General features: G+C 34.2%; 1 protein-coding gene across 1 annotated transcript; it reads right to left on the reverse strand.

Moving 5' to 3' along the window:
• Positions 1 to 1,372: 1,372 nt before the first annotated feature.
• On the reverse strand, positions 1,373 to 5,498 carry LOC136224641 (protein SGT1 homolog). The gene is made up of 9 exons (XM_066013039.1): positions 5,202 to 5,498; positions 4,892 to 4,961; positions 3,669 to 3,923; positions 3,370 to 3,466; positions 3,215 to 3,280; positions 2,973 to 3,111; positions 2,457 to 2,542; positions 2,263 to 2,367; positions 1,373 to 1,646 (listed from the first exon to the last, which is right to left on the reverse strand). The coding sequence occupies exons 1-9, from the start codon at positions 5,359 to 5,361 to the stop codon at positions 1,539 to 1,541; spliced, it is 1,086 nt and encodes a 361-aa protein (XP_065869111.1). The 5' UTR covers positions 5,362 to 5,498; the 3' UTR covers positions 1,373 to 1,538.
• Between the last annotated feature and the right edge of the window lie 15,080 nt (positions 5,499 to 20,578).

Raw genomic sequence — 20,578 nt, forward strand, 5'->3', positions numbered from 1 at the left:
ATGATGATGTTAGACCAGCTTAAAGTAAAACTACAATTCCTAACGCTATGTTTAATTCAATGTTTTTTGTGAATTCATTTCATGTGAAATCGTTTGGTGTGCAATATATAAAGTACGGAATTCATTTCATTTTGAAATGAATTTTGTGTTTGGAATAATTGTGAAATTCACTTTATATTTATTTTTTTAAAAGCATAGCCTCGTTTAAAAAAAAAAAAAAAACCCTTTCTCGAGTCAAAGTGATCCGAATAAGGAAAAAGAACGCTAGCAAATATTATTAAGCAGAAACATCACACTTACAAACAACGATCATCATAAAAACGGGAGCTTCTTGCCGACAAAATGGACTAGCATAAAACTTGACCCACCTAACTATAGAATGAGCAACCATATTAGCTTGTCTATAAATAAAATGAATCCTAAAAAGACAATCGTTTTTTTAAGAGCTACACTGATTAATAATAAGATTAATCGAAGAATTTAAAGTATCAACAACAAGCTTCGAATCAGATTCAAAAGTAACAAAATCGAGATTCATACACTTTACCAAAGTGATTGCCTCATAAATGCATATTGGCTCGGCCTCTTTAATGACAGAAATAGGAGTACCGGAATATTGTAATCCAACTCCTTTATTATTGCTATACATTTGTGCTTTTCTAAAATAGATCCTTTTTGCTTTTGCTTCAGTCCATGATTTATGTGAAGTTCTTATGTTCAGATAAGATATTATCGTGTCAAACATAATATTTAGATTATTAAAAACGATCAAACAGATAGAATTGATGAATTCTATTATTAAAGGGACAAGCAGTAAGCTTTTGTCTAAGAGGAGAGAGTAAAGATGTGCAAATTTTTCCATCAAGTTGATGTAGGAGCAGTATCGCGGTAGAAATCATTATCGATAAATCACAGCCAAATTAGATGTCAATAATCAGAATATCCCAAAAATCCTTATATCTTTAATATCTTAAAAGAATGTAAGTAATATTACTTTTTGAACGGTTAAAAAAACACGTTTCAAGCTTATAAAAAATGAATAAGACTCTTAAAAACTGTATCTGAACTAATTTTCTGATCATCGTGATGCTTAATCTGTTTCTTTTGTTACAAAGAAAGATCAAGAGATTTCAAGAACGTGCATAACCCAAAATGATCAAGAACCTCATGATCAAGAACCTCGTGTCGTATACTTTTCTCAAGCTTTCAGTAGTAGATTGTTTACTTTTCTCAAGTTTTTAGTAGTAGATGGAGTGTTTTGTAATAGAAGTCACCAAGTCCATATCTGTTAATATCATGTTGACATGGTAATATCTAATCTAAACATAGAAACTTCACAAGCATGGATTGAAGCAAAACCAAGAAGGACACATTTCAGAAAAGCACAAATGCGTAGCAATAATAAATGAAGGTTTCATCTGAGCAAAGTAAACCTGATCAGTTCATAATTAAACACAAAAAGAAAAAGGAAAGGCAATAAACCATTGATCAAAATCCAAATTCGAGTTTACAATATATTCAATGACTAAACCAAGACCTCAAAGCTCCCATTTCTTCATCTCCATACCATCCGGGGGACTTCCTTCAACCTTCTTAGAGCCTACTTCTTTCCAGTTTGTGGATAGCACGGTTCCATTCGACTCCACCTGCAAATACATCCCAGGCACAAAAATATCAGCTTTAGGGACAAAGCCATAGTTGTCAAATCAAGATTCAACTCGTTAATCGAAATCCTCATTTTGTGAATTGTGACTCGTTAGTGTTGTTTAAGTTTTTGATGAACTGATAGAGCTGAATCGAAATTGTAAGATTCTATTATAATTTAGATTCACCCTATATATTCGGCTCGAAATAGAGCTGAATCGAATCGGGAATTTTAAGATTCTATTATAATTTAGATTCACCCTATAAATTCGGCTCGAAATAGAGCTGAATCGAATCGTAAAATTCTAATAACAATGGACAACACAACTCGCTTGACACGTCATCAATTTTGTTATATATATATATATATATATATATATATATATATATATAATTATGTAGAATATAACACGATTATGACACGACAATCCATTTCAACATTCCTAATCAGGTAGCAGTCAAACCGGTAGGCATAAAGCTAAAGAATCTTTGTTGTGGTGTTTGCAAATCATATATGGCATAATAAATCACCAAATTAACGAACACAACCATAATTTCTGTCCCAGAACCTAGCGAAAGCCAGGAACAAATAAACACAACAATGATGGCAAGTCTTACAAAAGATTTCTTCATTGCCCTTCTAGTTTCTTCATCGGCATCTTGGTATATCTCCCGGAAAAACTTATTCAAAGCCGCATCCCCATCTAGTTTTTCCTCTTTTTCCTGAAATTAACACATAATTTCTCATCTTTTCAACCTTCTACAACATTCTAGAGGAGAAAATGCATATATAAGGAAAGGGTTAAGATTACCTGTTTCTTCACTTCAGCTTCCAGTTTGTCCCAATCTACTGCTTTTGGTTTCGATGAAGGATAAGAAGGTCTGTTGGACCCAGTTCCTACACATTTCACCATAGGAAGCGAATTTAACATGAAAGAAGTGATTCTAACTTTAGATAATTGAGCATGCACAAGATACAAGCAACTCTATTTTAAACAGAAAAATCCAATTACTAAGCACAATTCTAGCCTAAATCTCCACTTATACTCTAAATAAAATAGCCATACTTTCACCCAAACAGTCAGCTGAAAGCCTTTGGTTTTTGGTTCAGGATGTGTGGAACTCACAGAACAATTGAGAAACAATGCAAATTACAGTACTGAGTGCATTATTTTATCTATAAACATGCATGTGTTTTTAATTTTATTTTACTCTGAGTTCATCTTGGAGAAATTGTGGGTTGGGAAATGAAAGAGGCGCAGAAAATCGATTCATGGTAACTTGAACCTCTATTATCAGTTAATTACACAATTCAATTACTGGAATACCTGAGGCCACATTAATTTTCCATACAACCGTTGTATCCTTGCTGTATTCAAGAGATGTCCAGTGTATAGGATCAGTCTTTGCAAGATGGATTTCAACCTTTGTAGTTAACACCACATATCTACACTTGTCTGGAATGATCTATAAAATAGGAAGACTTAATTATGTAATTAAGTAGCTACTTTCTGTTTTACACAACCACAGTTGTCTCAACCACATGATTCCCATACAAATGTAATAATACCTTCCCAAATAAGCGAGGTTGAAAATGATAAGCATCTTCACCATGAACACTGATGCTGACACTTAGCTGCAAACATATCAACAGAAGTTATTAGTCAATAGATTTTCCAGAAAGATGAACAGTATCCAATGGCAATTACTCGGTTTGTATATTACTATTTGTTCACCAAAGTCAACAGTAACAGCATTGGCTGGCAAGCCCTTTGCAAATATAGTCACAACCACCTCATCAAGTTTCTGATAGAACTCATGCCTGCAAAATTCAACAGAATATGCTTAGGTGGGCCTATGACCATAATCATGAGACTTAAATGTAATTCATCAAAGTCGATAGAAGGTTAAGGGTCTGAAATAAGTATACAAAACAGAATGCTAGAAAACAAAGATCTGAATGATTAGTTTGCATGATAAAAAATATTAGCAAAAACCCCGAAAGCAAGGGACACTGCACTGACCTGTATTTTGGTTTGGTTGGTGTTACTATCGGTGGTTGGCTGGGAAGAACATCAGCTTGCTGAACATCTTCCATAGGAACAACTTTTGTTGTAGCCTCTGATGCTTGTCTTGAGAGGTTAGCAGCCTCTTCTGCAATGCACTCCTCGCATTGTTTGATCAAATTTTTGAACCTCAAGTTCCCTGGATCTAGTGAGGCTCCAATCTCTAAGGCGGCCTTAGCCGTCTCATATTCCTCGAGCTTCATGCAAGCAGTTCTACAAAATTAAGAAAAAATAAGAAATCAACCGGGAAAGGTTGTAATTGGAGGAAGAAATATGAAGATGTTGAAACGGGAGGAGGGGGATTGGGGATGGGAAAGCATCTAAAAAAGGATAGAAGCATAAGGCTGCCAGTATTGATACTTTAAACAAGGGGATCTATTCAGAATAAAATAAATATTTTGTCAATATTAATGATACTTTAAATTACAATAGATAGAGAATCCTTACACCAGAAACTAATAATGATCACAGTAAAATAGCAACAGCAATCACTAGATTGCTATGTTGCACAGAAACTCTTCTTCATTAGAATTTCGGCATTTCGAGTCCGTTTCTTTTCCGTTTCCATGCTAATTTTTCTAAGAAATAACGTTTCCGTTTCATTTAACCATAGTTGTACAAGATAAAAAAGAAAACCGCGCGCACCAGAAAAGAAACTAATAATAATCGTAGTAAAATTAGGGAGAGTAATTGCTGCAAATTCAAATCCATACTACAAGTTCTTTTTCTAAGCCCTTGTTCGGGAGGGAGTTAACCGAGGTAAATGAAAGCAATAGAAGGTTAAATATCACATTACCCTTATTTGGGAGTTATTTTTGGAGAGTAAATATGGAAGTTAAATGTTTACTTCCAAAATCTAACTTCCAAATTGAGGGTTAAAGGAAGTAACTGAAAGTTCATGCAGAGTAAATTTAACTTTCCTACCAAGTTAAACTTTTAACCTAATTTAGATTATATGAACTTCGAACAACGTTAATTTTTAACTTTCGTTTCGATCAATCCCTTTCCCGTTTCGATCAATCCCTTTCCCGTTCCTTTCCATTCCCTCATTTAACACTCACCCCGTTAACCTCCAAACTCCCAAACAAGGCTTAAGATAATCGACATCTTAATTCCACAAAGCAGATGCTAAAAACGAGTACTCCTCCAAATAAACAAGAAAAGCAGTCGAATCTACTAACCCTTTCCGGAAGTATGCTCTAGCCATTGAATTATCCAACTCAATCGCTCTGTTTGCATCAGCAACGGCCTCTGCACATAATCCAAACAAATTACACATCATTTTCTCTACCTCATCGCACAACAATACATCAGTAAGAAAGAAATTAGGCCACGCCCTACGAGAATTTCAAACTAAACTAAACGCAAAACTGAAAAGCATCTCGATTCAGAAATCACCATCTGAATTATTGAGTTCCACGACAAAGATTTAAACTTTTTAACCAAAAAAAAAAAGTGGAACTAATAAAGAAAATATAAAAAGAAGAATACCAGGTAAATTCAAGAGTTTGATATTGGCCTGGGCACGGTCAGCATAAAGCTCAGCGCCGTTAGGGTTAAGATTGATGGCCTGCGTTAAGAGGTCGGCGGCTAACTCAAAGTTTTCGTCGATAAACGCTTCTTTGGCCTTCATTTGTAGATCGGAGGCCATTGATTGAAGAGACGATAGAGATGGAAGAAGTCTCTAGAAAAACTGAAAAGACTGCGATAGAGATGAAGAGAAGAGACTATTAACAAGTGATATGGAACAAGCTTGACTTTTAATTAGGCTTTTTATATAAGTAAAGAATATCAAATACTACTACTACTACTATTCGGGGAGGGGAGAAGACTTTAAATTAAATCAAAGTCTATTTAAAACAAGTCACAAAATTAATTCGGATAACGCTTTGTAAATAATGCAGTTCAAGAAAACAAAAATTATGAAATTAATGTGGAGACCGTTTCGTAAAAGGTTAATTTCTAATTTGGTCCATTTGGTGAAAATATAAGATTCTTTTCTTTTTATAAAATTAACCCTAATTTGTTAATACATTTCAATCAAATCCAAAAGTTTTACATTAAGTTAAGGTCTAATACATAAATAACTTCTTGAACTTGTTCAAATATTGCAACTTCCCTCCGAACTTTCAATTATAACAACTTACCCCTCAAACTTGTCCAATTGTAAAACATAACCTCAAATTGCTGACATGGACTGCATTTGAAGAAACACGTGAAATATAAAAGCTGCAACGCTTGTGGAGTGTGATAATCAGATCTTTGGTATGATACGAATCTGGGAAAACGTTTTTACGGTTGCTTCAAGTACGGGGTAAAATGTTTTCCAATTTGGGGTTATGTTTTACAATTGGACAAGTTTAAGGGACAATTGCAATATTTGAACAAGTTCAGGGGGTTATTTGTGTATTAGGGTTTAAGTTAATGTAAATTAACATTTTATTCCTATTAATTATATATAATAACTTCCTAATTCTAGACTATAATTTTATTTGGTTTACTTACTGTTTGTTGTTTTTGTTTGCTCTTTTTGTTATATAGAGTAAACAAACACCCATGTATGACATTATCATTAAATTTATACTGTAAAACTTTTATAAATTAATAATGTTGGGATCATGAAATTTTATTAATTTATAAAAATATTAATTTATCGAATATTAATTTAGTGAACTGGTCTAAATCGGAATTGAAAAAATTATTAATTTATCACATATTAATTTATAAAATTTTACCCTAGTGTGTAGTTTTTTTTTTTTTTATTATTTATTTTGTTCTTTCCGTGACATATTGGCTAAGAATGTGTTGATTTATAAGGCTATCTATGATCCTTCTATCCATTTTCTTGGTTCATTCGTGCAAAGAAAGTTTCAAATAATTTATAGGAATTGAATGGTATGAACACGACCAAGCCACTCACCTAACCAAGTTTCATCTAGGGGTGCAAACGAGCCTCCCTAGTTCGCAAACTGTTCGAGTTCGGCTCGGTCAAAGCTCGGCCAAAGTTCGGATCGATTGGGCTCGGCTTGAGTTCGAAATCGGCTCGAGCATTAATGAGCCTGAGTCCAAGCTTCCTTGGGTTCGGCTCGAAAGCTCGTGAGCAGGTTCGAGAGTTTTTTTTATTAATACTATATATATATACACTTTGTTTAATCTTATTACTTTATTTAAATTTGTTGCAGATTGTATGATATACTTGTTTTTTGGATTAAATTTGGTATTCATTCATTAGAAGGCTGATTTAAATAATAAAATGTTGATTAGGTACAATTAAGTAATGTTATCATAACCGATTCGGCTATCAAATTAGATTTATGATTGGGTCAAGAGTCATTTAGTCGGACCGGATGACTCAGATTAATCAGAACGGATGAATTAATAAATAAATACTATTTATATATATAATTAATTTGAAATTATTTTATAAGTTATATATAATCAAAATATTAACACTAAAAACGTATAATATATAATAACGTTTAAAAGATATAATTAGAGAAAAGAAACAAGTTAAGAATTTATAATAATTAGTAAGTTAAGAATAAAAAAAAAACTGATTAAAAGGTACTTCCTCCGGTCCACAATAGAAGTCTTTCCAGAGAGTTTTTTTTGTTCCACAATACATGACATTTTGCTTAAATCTATGCACATTAATTGACTTTTACCAAATATATCCCTATTTAAGTTAACTTTTTATCTTGGGAATAGATAAAGTTACTAATGGATGCAATTATTACAAGGGTAACAAAGTCTTTTACTTAAAATTAATTGCATTTCTTAATTAATGTGTATTAACCTTAAAAGACTTCTATTGTGGACCGGAGGGAGTATATGAAAGAGTTTTTTTTTTTTGTACGGATAACATTTGCTTAGAGGTCCCAAGTATTAATAGGAATTTGAGAAAAAATTTGTCCCACATCGGAAGTAAAGGCAAGCCAATCCAAGAATAGGTGCTATAAATAAAGGTCCACATCAACAGAAAAAATTGCATTAATCTAACAAGGGATGCAACGCAAGCCTTGATAATTTATCAGGCAGATGTAAGTTTTTTTTTTTCAAAACAGGGAACTATTAATTCCTGATTTGTTCCGAGTTCTGTCCAGTTATAACCACCCAGTTTGTTGTACGTGAAACAAACCAGTTCAATTGGATAGGATTTTCAAAAAAAAAAAAAAAGTTAAAACGAGCCGCTCAACGAGCTCGAGCCGAACTTATATCGAACTCGAGCCGAGCTTTAAAATTCTAGGTTCGGCGAGCTTCGAGCTCAAGTCGAGCTTGATCTCCACACTTTTCGAGCCGAGCCTGCTCCTGTTCGGTCTCGGTTCGGCGAGCTTCGAGCTCAAGCCGAGCTTGATCTCCACACTTTTCGAGCCGAGCCTGCTCCTGTTCGGTCTCGGTTTGGCTCGATTGCACCCCTAGTTTCATCTCCACTTCCAAAAAGCTCTAAAGAAATTTCAACCCAACCAAATTATATATTATGTATATATAATTTAAACGAATTTAATATTTTGATTAATTTTTTTTGGTAAATAAAAGTTTAGGTAAGATTAGGTCTACCCACTCTCAAGGTCAGGGCAAACCACAGACCTCGATGAGGGTTTACAGTGGAATTTACAGATTACCTACCAATGAGGGCTAGATTTTGACGGAGTGGGGAATCGAACCTCAAACTATACTAATCATCCTTTCAAAAAAAAAACTATAGGAACCATATTCATAAAATTAATCTCATTAACTATAGCTTTAACGATTCCTAACCAATTGGATCAAAACATCAATCTTAACCAAATCATAACAAATTTGTTGATTTTGGTGCCACCTTAGGGAAATAGAATATACAAAGGCACATCGAAAAATAAAAAAGATTTCTATTTCCATCACTGAGGATAACGTTATTTCCGTTAATTGATATCAAAACAATTACTATAAAGAAGTTATTCGTATTTACCTTTTGAAGACTTTCTACTGTTATTATGGAGCGATCCACACAATTTGAAAGCGTGTACGAGTAGAACGTCTTCAATGGTAATCCACGCAAACAAAAGTGAATGATGGTAATGGTGAAATCCACTTGGAATTTTGGCTACGGACAAGTAATTTGGTATATGAAATTTTGTCCACAAAATCCTATTACTCCTTAGTGTTAGCCAAATTCCCCTACACCCATATAAGGTATATATATATATATATATATATATATATATATATATATTACTCTATAGGTAACTTGTTATTTAATTTAATTAAATTTTCAGTTTCATAAATTTATTACTTTATTTGTAACTGATTATTTAACTTAATTAAATTTCAGTCTCATAAATTTATTGCTTTATCTATAACCGATCATTTAATTTAATTAAATTTTTCAGTTTCAAAAATTTATTTATAATTTAATTAATATAGATAATTAATTATAATCTATGTTACAATCCATTACTCTAAATTCAATTAAATTATTTATTCATATAATATACATATTTCGGCTCTTGTTATTGTGCCATTGGAATCAATTTTCAAATTGTCGTTTTACCCTCCATTCCTTAGTTAATTGTGTGTGATCTATCGGGTTCTCACCACTACTAGCCTTACATGTTTATTGCAATTCTTATCAAATTGGATAGTAAATTAACTTCTTAATTTCTATCTATTAACTTTCCAAACTAATCAAATCAAACATGTAATACAGTAAGGACTTGTTTGGTAAAACATTTAATTACTTAAATTAAAATATTAAGTACTTATTTAATTTAAGTGCGTTTGATAACAGTTGTTTCTCTACCACTTAAATTAGTTAATTAAGTTAAAAATCACTTATTTTGATAAGTCAAAATATTTAACTTAACATTTTAATTTAAATATTATCAACTAATATTTTTATAAAAGTTACATCATTCAATACTTTCAGGACTTATAATATTCAACACTTAAAATTCCGTACTTATTTTTTTAGCACTTAATTTTCAGTTTTATCAAACGACACATAAGTGTCCAATCTTAAAAAAAGAAGTGTCTCACTCCTGTAGATTCCATGAAAAGTCAAATTGAACTTGGCCAGGACATAGTAAATGTAAACATACTAAATCCAACAACGACAAAGAATGAACTTGGCCAGGACATAGTAAATGGTAATATAGCATCGAGGGATTTGGAAGAGCGTAAGAAAATTGATGGAGGATATGGTCTAAATAAAAATGGTGAAAGAACTAGAAACAAAAGATAATGACCCATTTTCAAGAAGGAAAAAATAAAGTGAACATCATTCAACTAGGAGTGCAAAAGGCGTATTTCAAAGAAAAGTGCAATAGAAAACAAAGAGCAAACATTAAAAGCTTTCAGGGGTGCATCAAAATTTTGGGGCCTCCCTTCACGAATTCTAAATGCCTTAGCCTTAACCTCATCTAGGGTAATCGATTTCTCTTATCGGAACTCACTAGAGGAACCATACAGTTCCGACAATGATCCGTGAATATTAAGAACCTCTTTAGATTCTTTAATATATACCTTAAGGGATTTCTTACTAGAAGGGTCCATTTCAAAGAAGCAATGCAGAGCAATATAAAGAATAACCCCTAAACATGCAGAAACGAAAAGCTTACCAAGGAAGAAGAATGAAGATTTGGTTCGAAAAACAAAAGGAGAATAGGCACGATAAATGGAAACACAAAGGATGTGTAGTGAAGAAGAGAGTAAAAATACGACCCTTTTTATATAGGAAAAATGAAAAATGAAAAATAAAAGGATAAATATCAAATGTAGACTCTTGATTTTCCCTCATCATAACCTTACACATGTCACACATGTTTATACAAACAAGGCGACACTTCATTGAATGAGCAGCCTAGAGGAGTACGAAAGATTAAGAGCTTTTATATATCCTTAAAACACGTTTTTATCCTTGCTAAAGGGAGAATCTAATAACAACCAAATAAATGTCTCATAGAGACATATCCTCAACTATGGCCACAGGCCCGTATGCCAACTCCATGAGACCTGGATATGCGACACTCTAAAAAACAATGTCTTTTGGATCCATAAAAGGCTAAGAGTCTTATAAACAACTGAAGATTCGGCTCTCAAAAGGTACACAGATATTGACCTGCTCTCCATAGAAAATTGAGTTAAGTGTGAACACAACTATGAAAAAACTTTATACGTGAAGACTTTTTATTAGAAAATCGTGTTGTCCTAATAGAAGCGTGACACTCAAAAGGTTCTAATAGAAAAGCATAACAGAATATATAATAACCTATAAAAATAAAGTTCATGGTAATCTTTCAAGTATGACAAAAAAAAAACTCTAACATCGTTTCTTCTACTTCTTTTTCTTTATCTTTATTTACGGCTGGATTGATTTAGCACTACACCATAGATAGTCTATTGCAACATCGTAAATGATTACAATAGACCCTATAAATGTAACAATAGGAAAAAAAATGGGATAAGGCAACACATTAGGCCATATGTAAAGTGTTGGTATACTAGTCATTGCCTTTGCCATCAAAGACAACATATGTTACCAAATACAACACCAAAGAACGTGTTGCCATATTTTACAACAAATGCAACATTATATCACAAAATAATTAAAAGCAACATTGTTTCATCGTAAAAGAAACACTTTTAATATTAATAGTATGTTGCCTTTGATAAGTAATGGCAACACTTTGTAGTTTATTGCAACACTTATATAAAAAAATGCAACATGCTTTTAAAGAAATGCAACACTATTTTAAAGTAAATGCAACACTCTTTAACAATAAACAATGCAATATTTTTATACTAAAGTAATGATTGTTTGTAATAAGGCAACATTTTTTTACGAATAGCAACACTTACCTGCTAACTAAAGCAACGAAATTTACAATTAGAGCAACACTTTCCTATTAACAACTGTAACATTTTGTAATGTAAAAGCAACATTATTTGATTTGAAAAGCAAATCTGTATAGCAACACTTAACAATCAAAATGACAATTTTTTTAAATAAATCGCAACATAACATCTGTTTACATAATTAAGGAAACAGTACCAAAAGAAAATTGTTTGCCAAAAACTCCTAATATTAGAATTCAACAAAAGCACCTAATATTAGAATTCAACAAAAGCACCTAATATCTAAGCATCACAAGCATAAACAAACACTTCTTCATTCATCAATATGAATTTGAAGGAAGAGAGTCGATTATGTCGGGAGTAGGAACAACCCCATCCAAATTTAAATTGAGTGTTGGTTTCATTTGGCACAACCTTTGTAAAATAGTTCCAAGATGAGCTTGCATGTTCTTTTCCATTTCTTCTCTAACTTCATTTCTCATTTCCTCTCGGACCTCCGCTTTTATTTGTTCGACTTCCTCACTTGAAATGTTTTTCTTACTTGTAGCAACTGAAGATTCATCAATTTGTTTCTTTTTCTTGATCTGGCCCCTCCTACCAACAAGCCATGAAGGACCATGAGATGGTGCTTCTCCAAGTATTTCCTCAATTATCTCAATGTTTTCCCCTTCAGATGACAATTTTTCTTCAATCCTTGCCTATATGTCCAAATACTAAAAATTATTGAATGAAAATAGAAAACAATACTCTGAGAAATCAGCAAATCACAAAAACATACACATGCCCAAATGCCCAAATGCCCAATTCAGCAAATCACAAATACATACATATGCCTAATCACAATAAATGTATACAGCAAATAAAATAATCACTAATAAATGTATACAACAAATAAATGTATACAACAAATCACAAAAACATATAAGTGCCCAAATGCCCAATTCAGCAAATCACAAAAATATATATGTGCCTAGAACCCACCACAACACAAATGTATATATCTTGAAAAGCATAAAACACATCACATTTATATGTATACATCACAATACAAAAACATACATGTGCCAAGAATATGTTTTCACCAATTAATAATTGACAACATACACTTACAAGTTTGCTATGGGTTGCATTATCTTCATCTTTGTATTTACGACATTCTTTTCTTTTCCGAGTTGCTACAAAAAAGTTCTGCCAGTGACGGTTCCACTTGATCGGGCTTCTCAAGTTGCTTACACAAATCATAGATGAAACAAAATGTCAATATTCATTTAAAACTAATGATTTCGATTGTAAATAACAGATTTTAAAACTCATGTCGCACATACCAATTTATTGCGGATTTGTGCAAATCCAATTGGACCACAAGTATGTTGATCCTTCATTAGTTTTCGATGGGTTGAATTAAGTGCTGCCACTTTCTGAAAAATTGGAAAACAAAACATGAATAACAATATCAAAGTGAGTTTTGAGTTATTTAAACTTTCACCTTGACTTTGACATCATTCCAAAATTTGAGGAGCGTCTCAAATTCTTTGTCCGATAAAAAAGTTTGGTCGGTTTGCCCTCCTATCATTATCATTGTCATAAGCCTTGTAATGTTTTTTCTTGATGCGACTTTTGTAAACTCTCCAAGAGTCACAAATCAACCGCATTACCCATGGCTTTCCATCTTCGTTTATCATAAACTTTTGCTATATAGATCATAAAATCAATTAATAACGAGAAATGAATCTGCAGGTAACAGAAAACAAATAACAAAAAGAAACCACATGTAATCCCTTAAACTTGAGGACAACTATCTCATTTGCTGACACAAGTTTATGCATATAGTCTTAGAATACAAAAACTTCATATTTGGAAAAGTCTGCTCATATGGCCTTGGAAATTCAAAACACATAACAAAATGATGTATTTCTCGCACCAACTTGCATGGGTGAGTAATGGAGTTAAACAAACAGTCGATAACAATTAGCAAATAATAGAAAGCACTAAGAATTAGATAAGCTTTCCTAAATGAAAATTCAAATTTTGCACGCCTGAAGCAAACTGATATTTTGAGTTCAGCACCAATAATTTTTCCTTTATCGAAGCCAAAACGATGCCCTTTTGACTTGGGATGAAGCAAAACAAAAGTATAACCTCAAACTTACCAGATAGTGCAACATGTCCAAGACTATTCAAAACAAGAAACGTTCAAACTCAACCATTTGGTGATTAATAAGAGACAAGATTCACCTCTTTTGAATTTCAATTTTCAGCTGGGAACTTGTTTGTACTAATTTCTACTTGTCACTAAAAATTTCTAATTTTGCTCTACTAAAATTTAATCAATTTACCATTTTGAAAATTACCCTCATCATATTCTTTCACAAGTTACAGAGTTGCTCCCTGGATCCAAACATGAACAAAAGACCAAAGATTATTGCTGAAGCTATTGAAGCATTTGCTAGTTCAAAATTTCAATATTCTTTGTCTCAATTACAAGATGAAACTGAATATGGCATATTACTCAATTGGAGGCATTTAAAGTAGAAACTGTTCAAAAATTGCAATTCTTCAAGGTTAGGACATGAAATTTCAGCAACACAATTACTTTCAGAATTAAGTCCCTCCATTGCAAATCTTGTCGAAGAATTTGAAACAATAGTAAGCTGATCAAAACCCATCACTGTATTAATTCTAAGCACTCAAGCAAAAGACTACCATATAGAACCAAATTAATTGCATGATCAGCCAACTTAGAGAGACACTCAATTGCATTAAATATTCAGGTATATGTTTAATTTATCTGTTTTATTAATAACAATAAATAAATAGGAGAATAGTGCTACTCAAAGTCATATAACCATAATCTTCATCCAATTGGAGGAAAGAAAATTCATAGTTGTAAAGTATACTGAAAAAAATTCTGTAATAAATAATCTACGAGGATTAATAGGTGTTGCTCATACTAATTTAACACCTTTCAATCACTAAGAACAACCACTCCAGACATTCCAGACAAAAGGCATAATTAGAACAACCATTCCAGACAAAAGGCATCTTTCAAGCTAACATGTATAAACGATTCTGGAATTGAATTTCAATAACAAAACAAGAGAGTGTCTGATCTATGTAAAACATTTTGGCCAAAAAATGTTGAGACCAAGTCATTATGCTGAGCATGATTGTTAAACATCTAAAAGATAGGACTAAGTCACTGTTGAGCATGATTTTTAAATGAAAAAAACACAAACAGTTGAGAAACATTTTATGTTAGGAACAAGAACATATGAATATATTGATTTAAACTATAAAAAAATCAATACTTATATGAACACTTAAATCCCTAAATTGCGACTATAACTATCAGTACAAAACATAAAACTCAAAACCCATTTTCATGAATGGCATAGGGAGTAAAGATGGTAAAGCCTTATCTCTTACGAGATAGAAAGAACCTCAGAGAACGGAGACCACTAAGTTGACAGACCGGAGAGTCTCGAGGATAAGGGTGTGGCCGAACTATTTCTTTTGCTACTTAAACTAAAAAAGGCCAAACGGCAGATAAGAAGCCTAGATAAGTGATCGACTGCCCAGATAAGTTATCTAGGTCGATCGAAACCCCTAGTCCTTTCTAAGAAGATAGAAAGGGATGTAAAGACCACCAAGGAAAAGCCATCACCCAACGCTCCCTTAATCCCCCAAAGTCATGATTTTGAAAGCAAAAGTACCAATTTAGGGAACAACAGAAAAAACCCTTTTTGTTAGATTTAGGGACTTTTTTTACTTTTTGTTAGACTTAGACGGTAAGTCAAGATCTGGTTCCATAAGGAGTAGGAAGACATATGTACGGTAAGTTTTGTTCTTTTTGATAGACTTGAGATTTTTTAGAGGGAAAAAATTGGAGGGAATGAAATTGGAAGGGTTTTTTTCTTTTATTATTTTTGGAGGAAAATTTTAGCGCCAAAAAATAGATAAAATTTTACATAATTAATTGGTTTGATATATTAATGTGATTTAGAACATAAAAAAAACAATTTGATATATATTAATAACAATTTTTTTTACCCATAACCTGGGTTTGGGCTCATCCTTTTCAGCAGAACTTTGGGGTAGGCCGAAGGATGGGGTGGTTAAGTTGAACACGGATGGCTCCTGTCTCAACAATGGAAAGATCGCGGCTGGAGGCGTGCTCAGGGACGCGGGAGGTGCCTGGTTGTCTGGATTCACCCATAACCTGGGTTTGGGCTCATCCTTTTCAGCAGAACTTTGGGGTATTCTTTCTGGAGTCAAGCTTGCCAGAAATCTGGGTATTAAAAGGCTTGCTGTGGAGTCTGATAATATGGAGGCTATTAGTATGATCTCTAATAATCATGCTTTTTGTCTTAGTAGCCAGAACCTTATCAAAGCAATAAGAAGTCTTGGCTCCTCCTTTGAGTCCTTAGAGTTCAGCCACATCTACAGAGAACAAAATCGAATTGCGGATCGCTTGGCGGCGGCTGGGCACGAGGGGATGTTAGGTGTTTCCACCCTTTCTGATCCTCCTATCTATCTTTCTTCTCTCCTTTTAGAGGACAGAGTTGGGGTTAGCTTTCCTAGGCTGATCCCAGGTTAGCTTTTGTCTCGACGTTGGTTTGTTTTCTTTCCTGTTTCTACCAAAAAAAATAACAATTTTTTTTAATATTTTTATTAATAACAACTATATATATTTCAATATATTAAATCTTCAATATGGTTTTTATTTTTTATATATTTAATTGCTTTACAAGAATTAATTGGGGAGAAATTTTTTAGAGCCTAAAAATTGGTGAAATTTTATGGTTTTTATTATTTTTTTATATTTAGTTACTTTACAATAATTAATCGGAGAGAAATTTTTTAGAACCTAAAAATTTGGTGAAATTTTTGGAAATTAATTGTTGTAGATTTTAGAGCCAAATTAATTTGAGGTAATTTTTTAAAGTAAAAATGATATGGAATAATTAATTAAATTATTAATTAAATATAATTTATTATTAATCAATATATTTTTATCTATAAATTAGACATACTTATTTATTATTATTATTGTTCTTATTATGGCAACATCTAAATATTTCTTTTACGTTGTTAAATGTTGCTTTATCTAACTATCAAGTTAATTAATGTAACATTAATTATAGATATTGTGTGAATGTTACACTTGCTCAAATAAAAGAACTAAAAAAAATAAATAAACAACACTTTTTGTTGAAGTGTTATCTTAGACATAAATGAATAGTAGAAATCTAATAAATTGAGCTAATGCAACATGTTAAGGCAACATGTTTTGAAAAAAGGTTGCACTGGGCAATCTATGGTGTAGTGTAAGCATCAAAGTGCTTACGAAGAACCGCCGACGCCTCCTTTATTTTGCAGAAATCGGTCTTGCAATATTAGAAGCTTAACAATATTTTTAATCATTTTTTTAGTTATCATAATTTTTTTCTTATATTAAAGGTGACATTTTAAAAATATAGAATAATATAATAATTTGTGTGAGAATCTTTTTAAGTATGCCGAAAAACCCTAACATATTTTCTTCTTCTTTTTCTTTATCTTCATTTGTCGCTGACTTAAGCATTAGAATAATCGGCGCCTCCTCTATTTTACAAAAATCGTCCATGGAATTTTGGAAGCTTAACACTATTCTCAATCTTTTTTTTCTTTTAGTTATCAATATGTAATTTTTTACTTCCGTTAAAGGTGACATTTTGAAAATATAGAATAATATACTAATAATTTTAAATATTTGTTATTTTTAAATTAGTAGGCTAATCCTAATCATCTAAAATGACATATAATATCTTTTTTTTAACCAAAAAAGAATGAATGAATTAATGAACCGGTAACTGGTAAAAATGTAGTACATCGGAAGAAATGAAACTCGGTAAAGAATTAAAGAATGTGGGACAAGTGGAGAAACGAGCTACCCTTGCTAATTCATGAGCCAACCCGTTAGCTTATCGCAAAATTCAAATGACTGAGTAAGTGTCATTTTTACTTAGTAGACCCCGACATTGAGCGATTAAGTCCCCGAACTCGGAATCGTCCGCAGTGTCTAACTTAATTGCATCAACTACTTGTTTGGCGTCTGTTTCGAACGTCACCTGCTGATATTGAAGAATTTCCATCCATTGCAAAGCAGCTAAGAGTGCAGCGGCTTCACGTTCTTTAACTAGCGGTGCACAGTTCAGCAGCTCGCTGCGACCACCCAAAAAATTGTTGTTCGCATCCCGAACAGCTGCTGCAATCCCTGTAGCTTCCAGTCCGTCAAAAGAAGCTGCATTGGTACAGCAAGAAACACGGTCGTGCTCCGGTTTGTGCCAATCCGTGCAAGCCCGCTGATCGCCAGGAATACAGCTTGTCCGCCGTCTGATTTCCTGCACCCGTAACTAGTCCCTCCTTAAGTTGTCAGCTTCAATTGTTGTTTGCTCTGGGGATGTGACTTTCTGCTCCTATAATTTTCTATTCCTGGCCTGCCACATCGACCAGAGCCTTGTCATGAAATTCTCAACAGCTTCCGCCTGAAAATGCTTTACTAATCTGCAAAACCAATTAGATATGTTAGACGAAGTGTTAGCCGTTGACGTGATCAGCTCCAACCAGCCCGCCATCCGCCATACTAATTTTTCCCCGCTACATTCCAGTAACAGATGCCACTTATCCTCCCAAGCGGCATTACACATAACACAGTTCGTAACAACTAGTAATCCCCTCTTTTGCAGATTTACTCTTGTTGGCAGATAGCCTCTGACCAACTGCCAAGCAAAGTATTTAACCTTGTGAGGTACATTGGCAGCCCACAACGCTTTCCACTCGCCTTCAACATGATGGAGCTCACCTCCTTCCATGCCCACAGCTAGGTGGTAAGCGCTCTTGACAGTATATCTCCTTGACGGATGAGCCTGCCACACAATACTGTTAATTTGATTACCCAATCTAGGAGGTAACTTCTTCATTTCATGGATATCTCTAGCGCTAAACAATTCCTCTAGGAGCTTGACATCCCATTCCTTAGAGTTAGGAATGAAGAGGTCACAAACCTTCACGTTTTCAAGGCCTGGAATCGGCGCAGTCTGTAACTGTCTGTCACTATCATCTCTCAACCAGCTGTTGTTCCATACATTGACCTGAGACCCGTCTCCAATTTTCCATCTAACACCTCTTTTAATAACAAGCTTCGAGCTCCATATACTTCGCCAAATGAAACTGGGTGAATGCCCTAAGTCGGCTCCCAAAAAATCCCCTCTAGGGTAGTATTTAGCTTTGTAGATTCTACTTACCAGTGACGAAGGATTAGAGAACATGCGCCATCCCTATTTACCAAGCATAGCCAGATTAAAAGCAGTGAAATTTCGAAAACTGATATCTCCAAAAATTTTAGGGGCGCATAGACGCTCCCACGCCATCCAATTAAAGCTTCTCCCTCCCGACTTCTTATTCCCCCACTAGAAGGAGTTCAGCATCCTCTGCAACTCCTCAGCTGTTGAAACTGGCAACAGAAAAACACTCATAAAGTAGATAGGAATAGCCCGACTTACTGCCTTGATTAGAGTGGCCTTACCCGCTTTCGATATGCCTCTCCCCTGCCATCTTTGTAAACGGTGCCATAGCCTATCTCTAAAATGAGCAAAAATAGCTTTCTTCGTCCTCCGAACCAGCGACGGTAAGCCCAAATACTTGCCAGTATTCAACGGCTTACTTACCCCTAAGATACTCGAAATCCCCTGCGCCATACCAAATTGCCACATTCCGACTGAACATAATTCCTGATTTGTCGAAATTGATAGCCTGACCAGACGCCTTTTCATAAGTGAGTAACAATTCCTTCAGTGCCCTCGCCTCTGCGATCGATGCTTGACAAAATAAGAAGGCGTCATCAGCGAATAACAAGTGTGACACAGAGGGAGCTCTTCTACTAACTTGACACCCATGTATAATCCCCTACTCTCAGCTTGATGTAATAATGCAGCCAGCCCCTCCACGCAGAAAATAAAGAGATATGGGGAAAGGGGATCCTCTTGTCTCAGGCCTCTCTTTGGTATAACTGGACCGAACAAATTATCGTTAATTTTGATCTGATATTCGATAGAGGAAACACACATCATAATCAATCTGACCCACCTGCTATCAAATCCCAGCCTAAGCATCACAGCTTGAAGGTAATTCCAATCCACCTTGTCATAGGCCTTGCTCATATCAACCTTCAGAGCAACATTACCAATTTTCCTTGCACAATTACTGTTTATGTTGTGGATCAATTCAAACGCAATTAGAACATTATCCTGAATCGACCTTCCTTTCACAAAAGCTGATTGAGGTTCAGATATAATAGACGAAAGAATGGGTTTCAACCTGTTAGCCAGAACTTTAGAGATGATCTTATACGGTACGTTACAGAGAGCAATTGGTCTCAATTCCGTCATATCACCAGGATTCTCGCATTTTGGGATCAATGTGATAATTGTGTTATTTAAACCAGATGGCAGCGTACCTCTTTCAAGCCAAGTAGTCACTGCGCTAAAAATCTCCTCTCCAATTAGCTCCCAAAAAAGGTTGGTAAAAGCCCGGGTTGAACCCATCAGGTCCCGGTGCTTTCTCTAGGTGCATTTCAAATAGGGCTTTGCGAAACTCGTCTTTGGTGAAAGATTGAAGTAGTCTTCTGTTCATGTCATCATCCACCCTACCCTGAATACAATTCACCACCTCATTCCAATTACTGTTACTTTCTGAGAAAAGTGAACCAAAATAACCCACTGCTACTTCCCCTACGTCTCTCGTCTGATCCACCCACTCCCCTTGTCCGTTTTTGAGTTTGCTGATTTGGTTATGTTTTCTCCTCCCGTTGGCGAACGAGTGATAAAATCTAGTATTGCTATCTCCTTCTTGTAACCACAGAACTTTTGATCTTTGTCGCCAATGGTCCTCTTCCTGAAGTAGTGATTTGACCAGTTCTGACCTTGTAGCTTCATTCAAATTTGCGTTTCCAGCTCCCGGTTTATCCCTCAGAATCTCTAATCTGACTTGAAGTT

This window comes from Euphorbia lathyris, chromosome 1, assembly GCF_963576675.1.
Source record: "Euphorbia lathyris chromosome 1, ddEupLath1.1, whole genome shotgun sequence".
Lineage (NCBI taxonomy): Eukaryota > Viridiplantae > Streptophyta > Magnoliopsida > Malpighiales > Euphorbiaceae > Euphorbia > Euphorbia lathyris.

Bases quoted from the DNA above. Each gene is read 5' to 3' on its own strand.
- LOC136224641 (XM_066013039.1), bottom strand. From the start codon at position 5,361: ATGGCCTCCGATCTACAAATGAAGGCCAAAGAAGCGTTTATCGACGAA. The intron at 4,962-5,201 runs GTATTCTTCTTT...GATTATGTGCAG, and splicing joins CAAACTCTTGAATTTACCTG to AGGCCGTTGCTGATGCAAAC. The intron at 3,112-3,214 runs GTATTATTACAT...CCTATTTTATAG, and splicing joins AACCTCGCTTATTTGGGAAG to ATCATTCCAGACAAGTGTAG.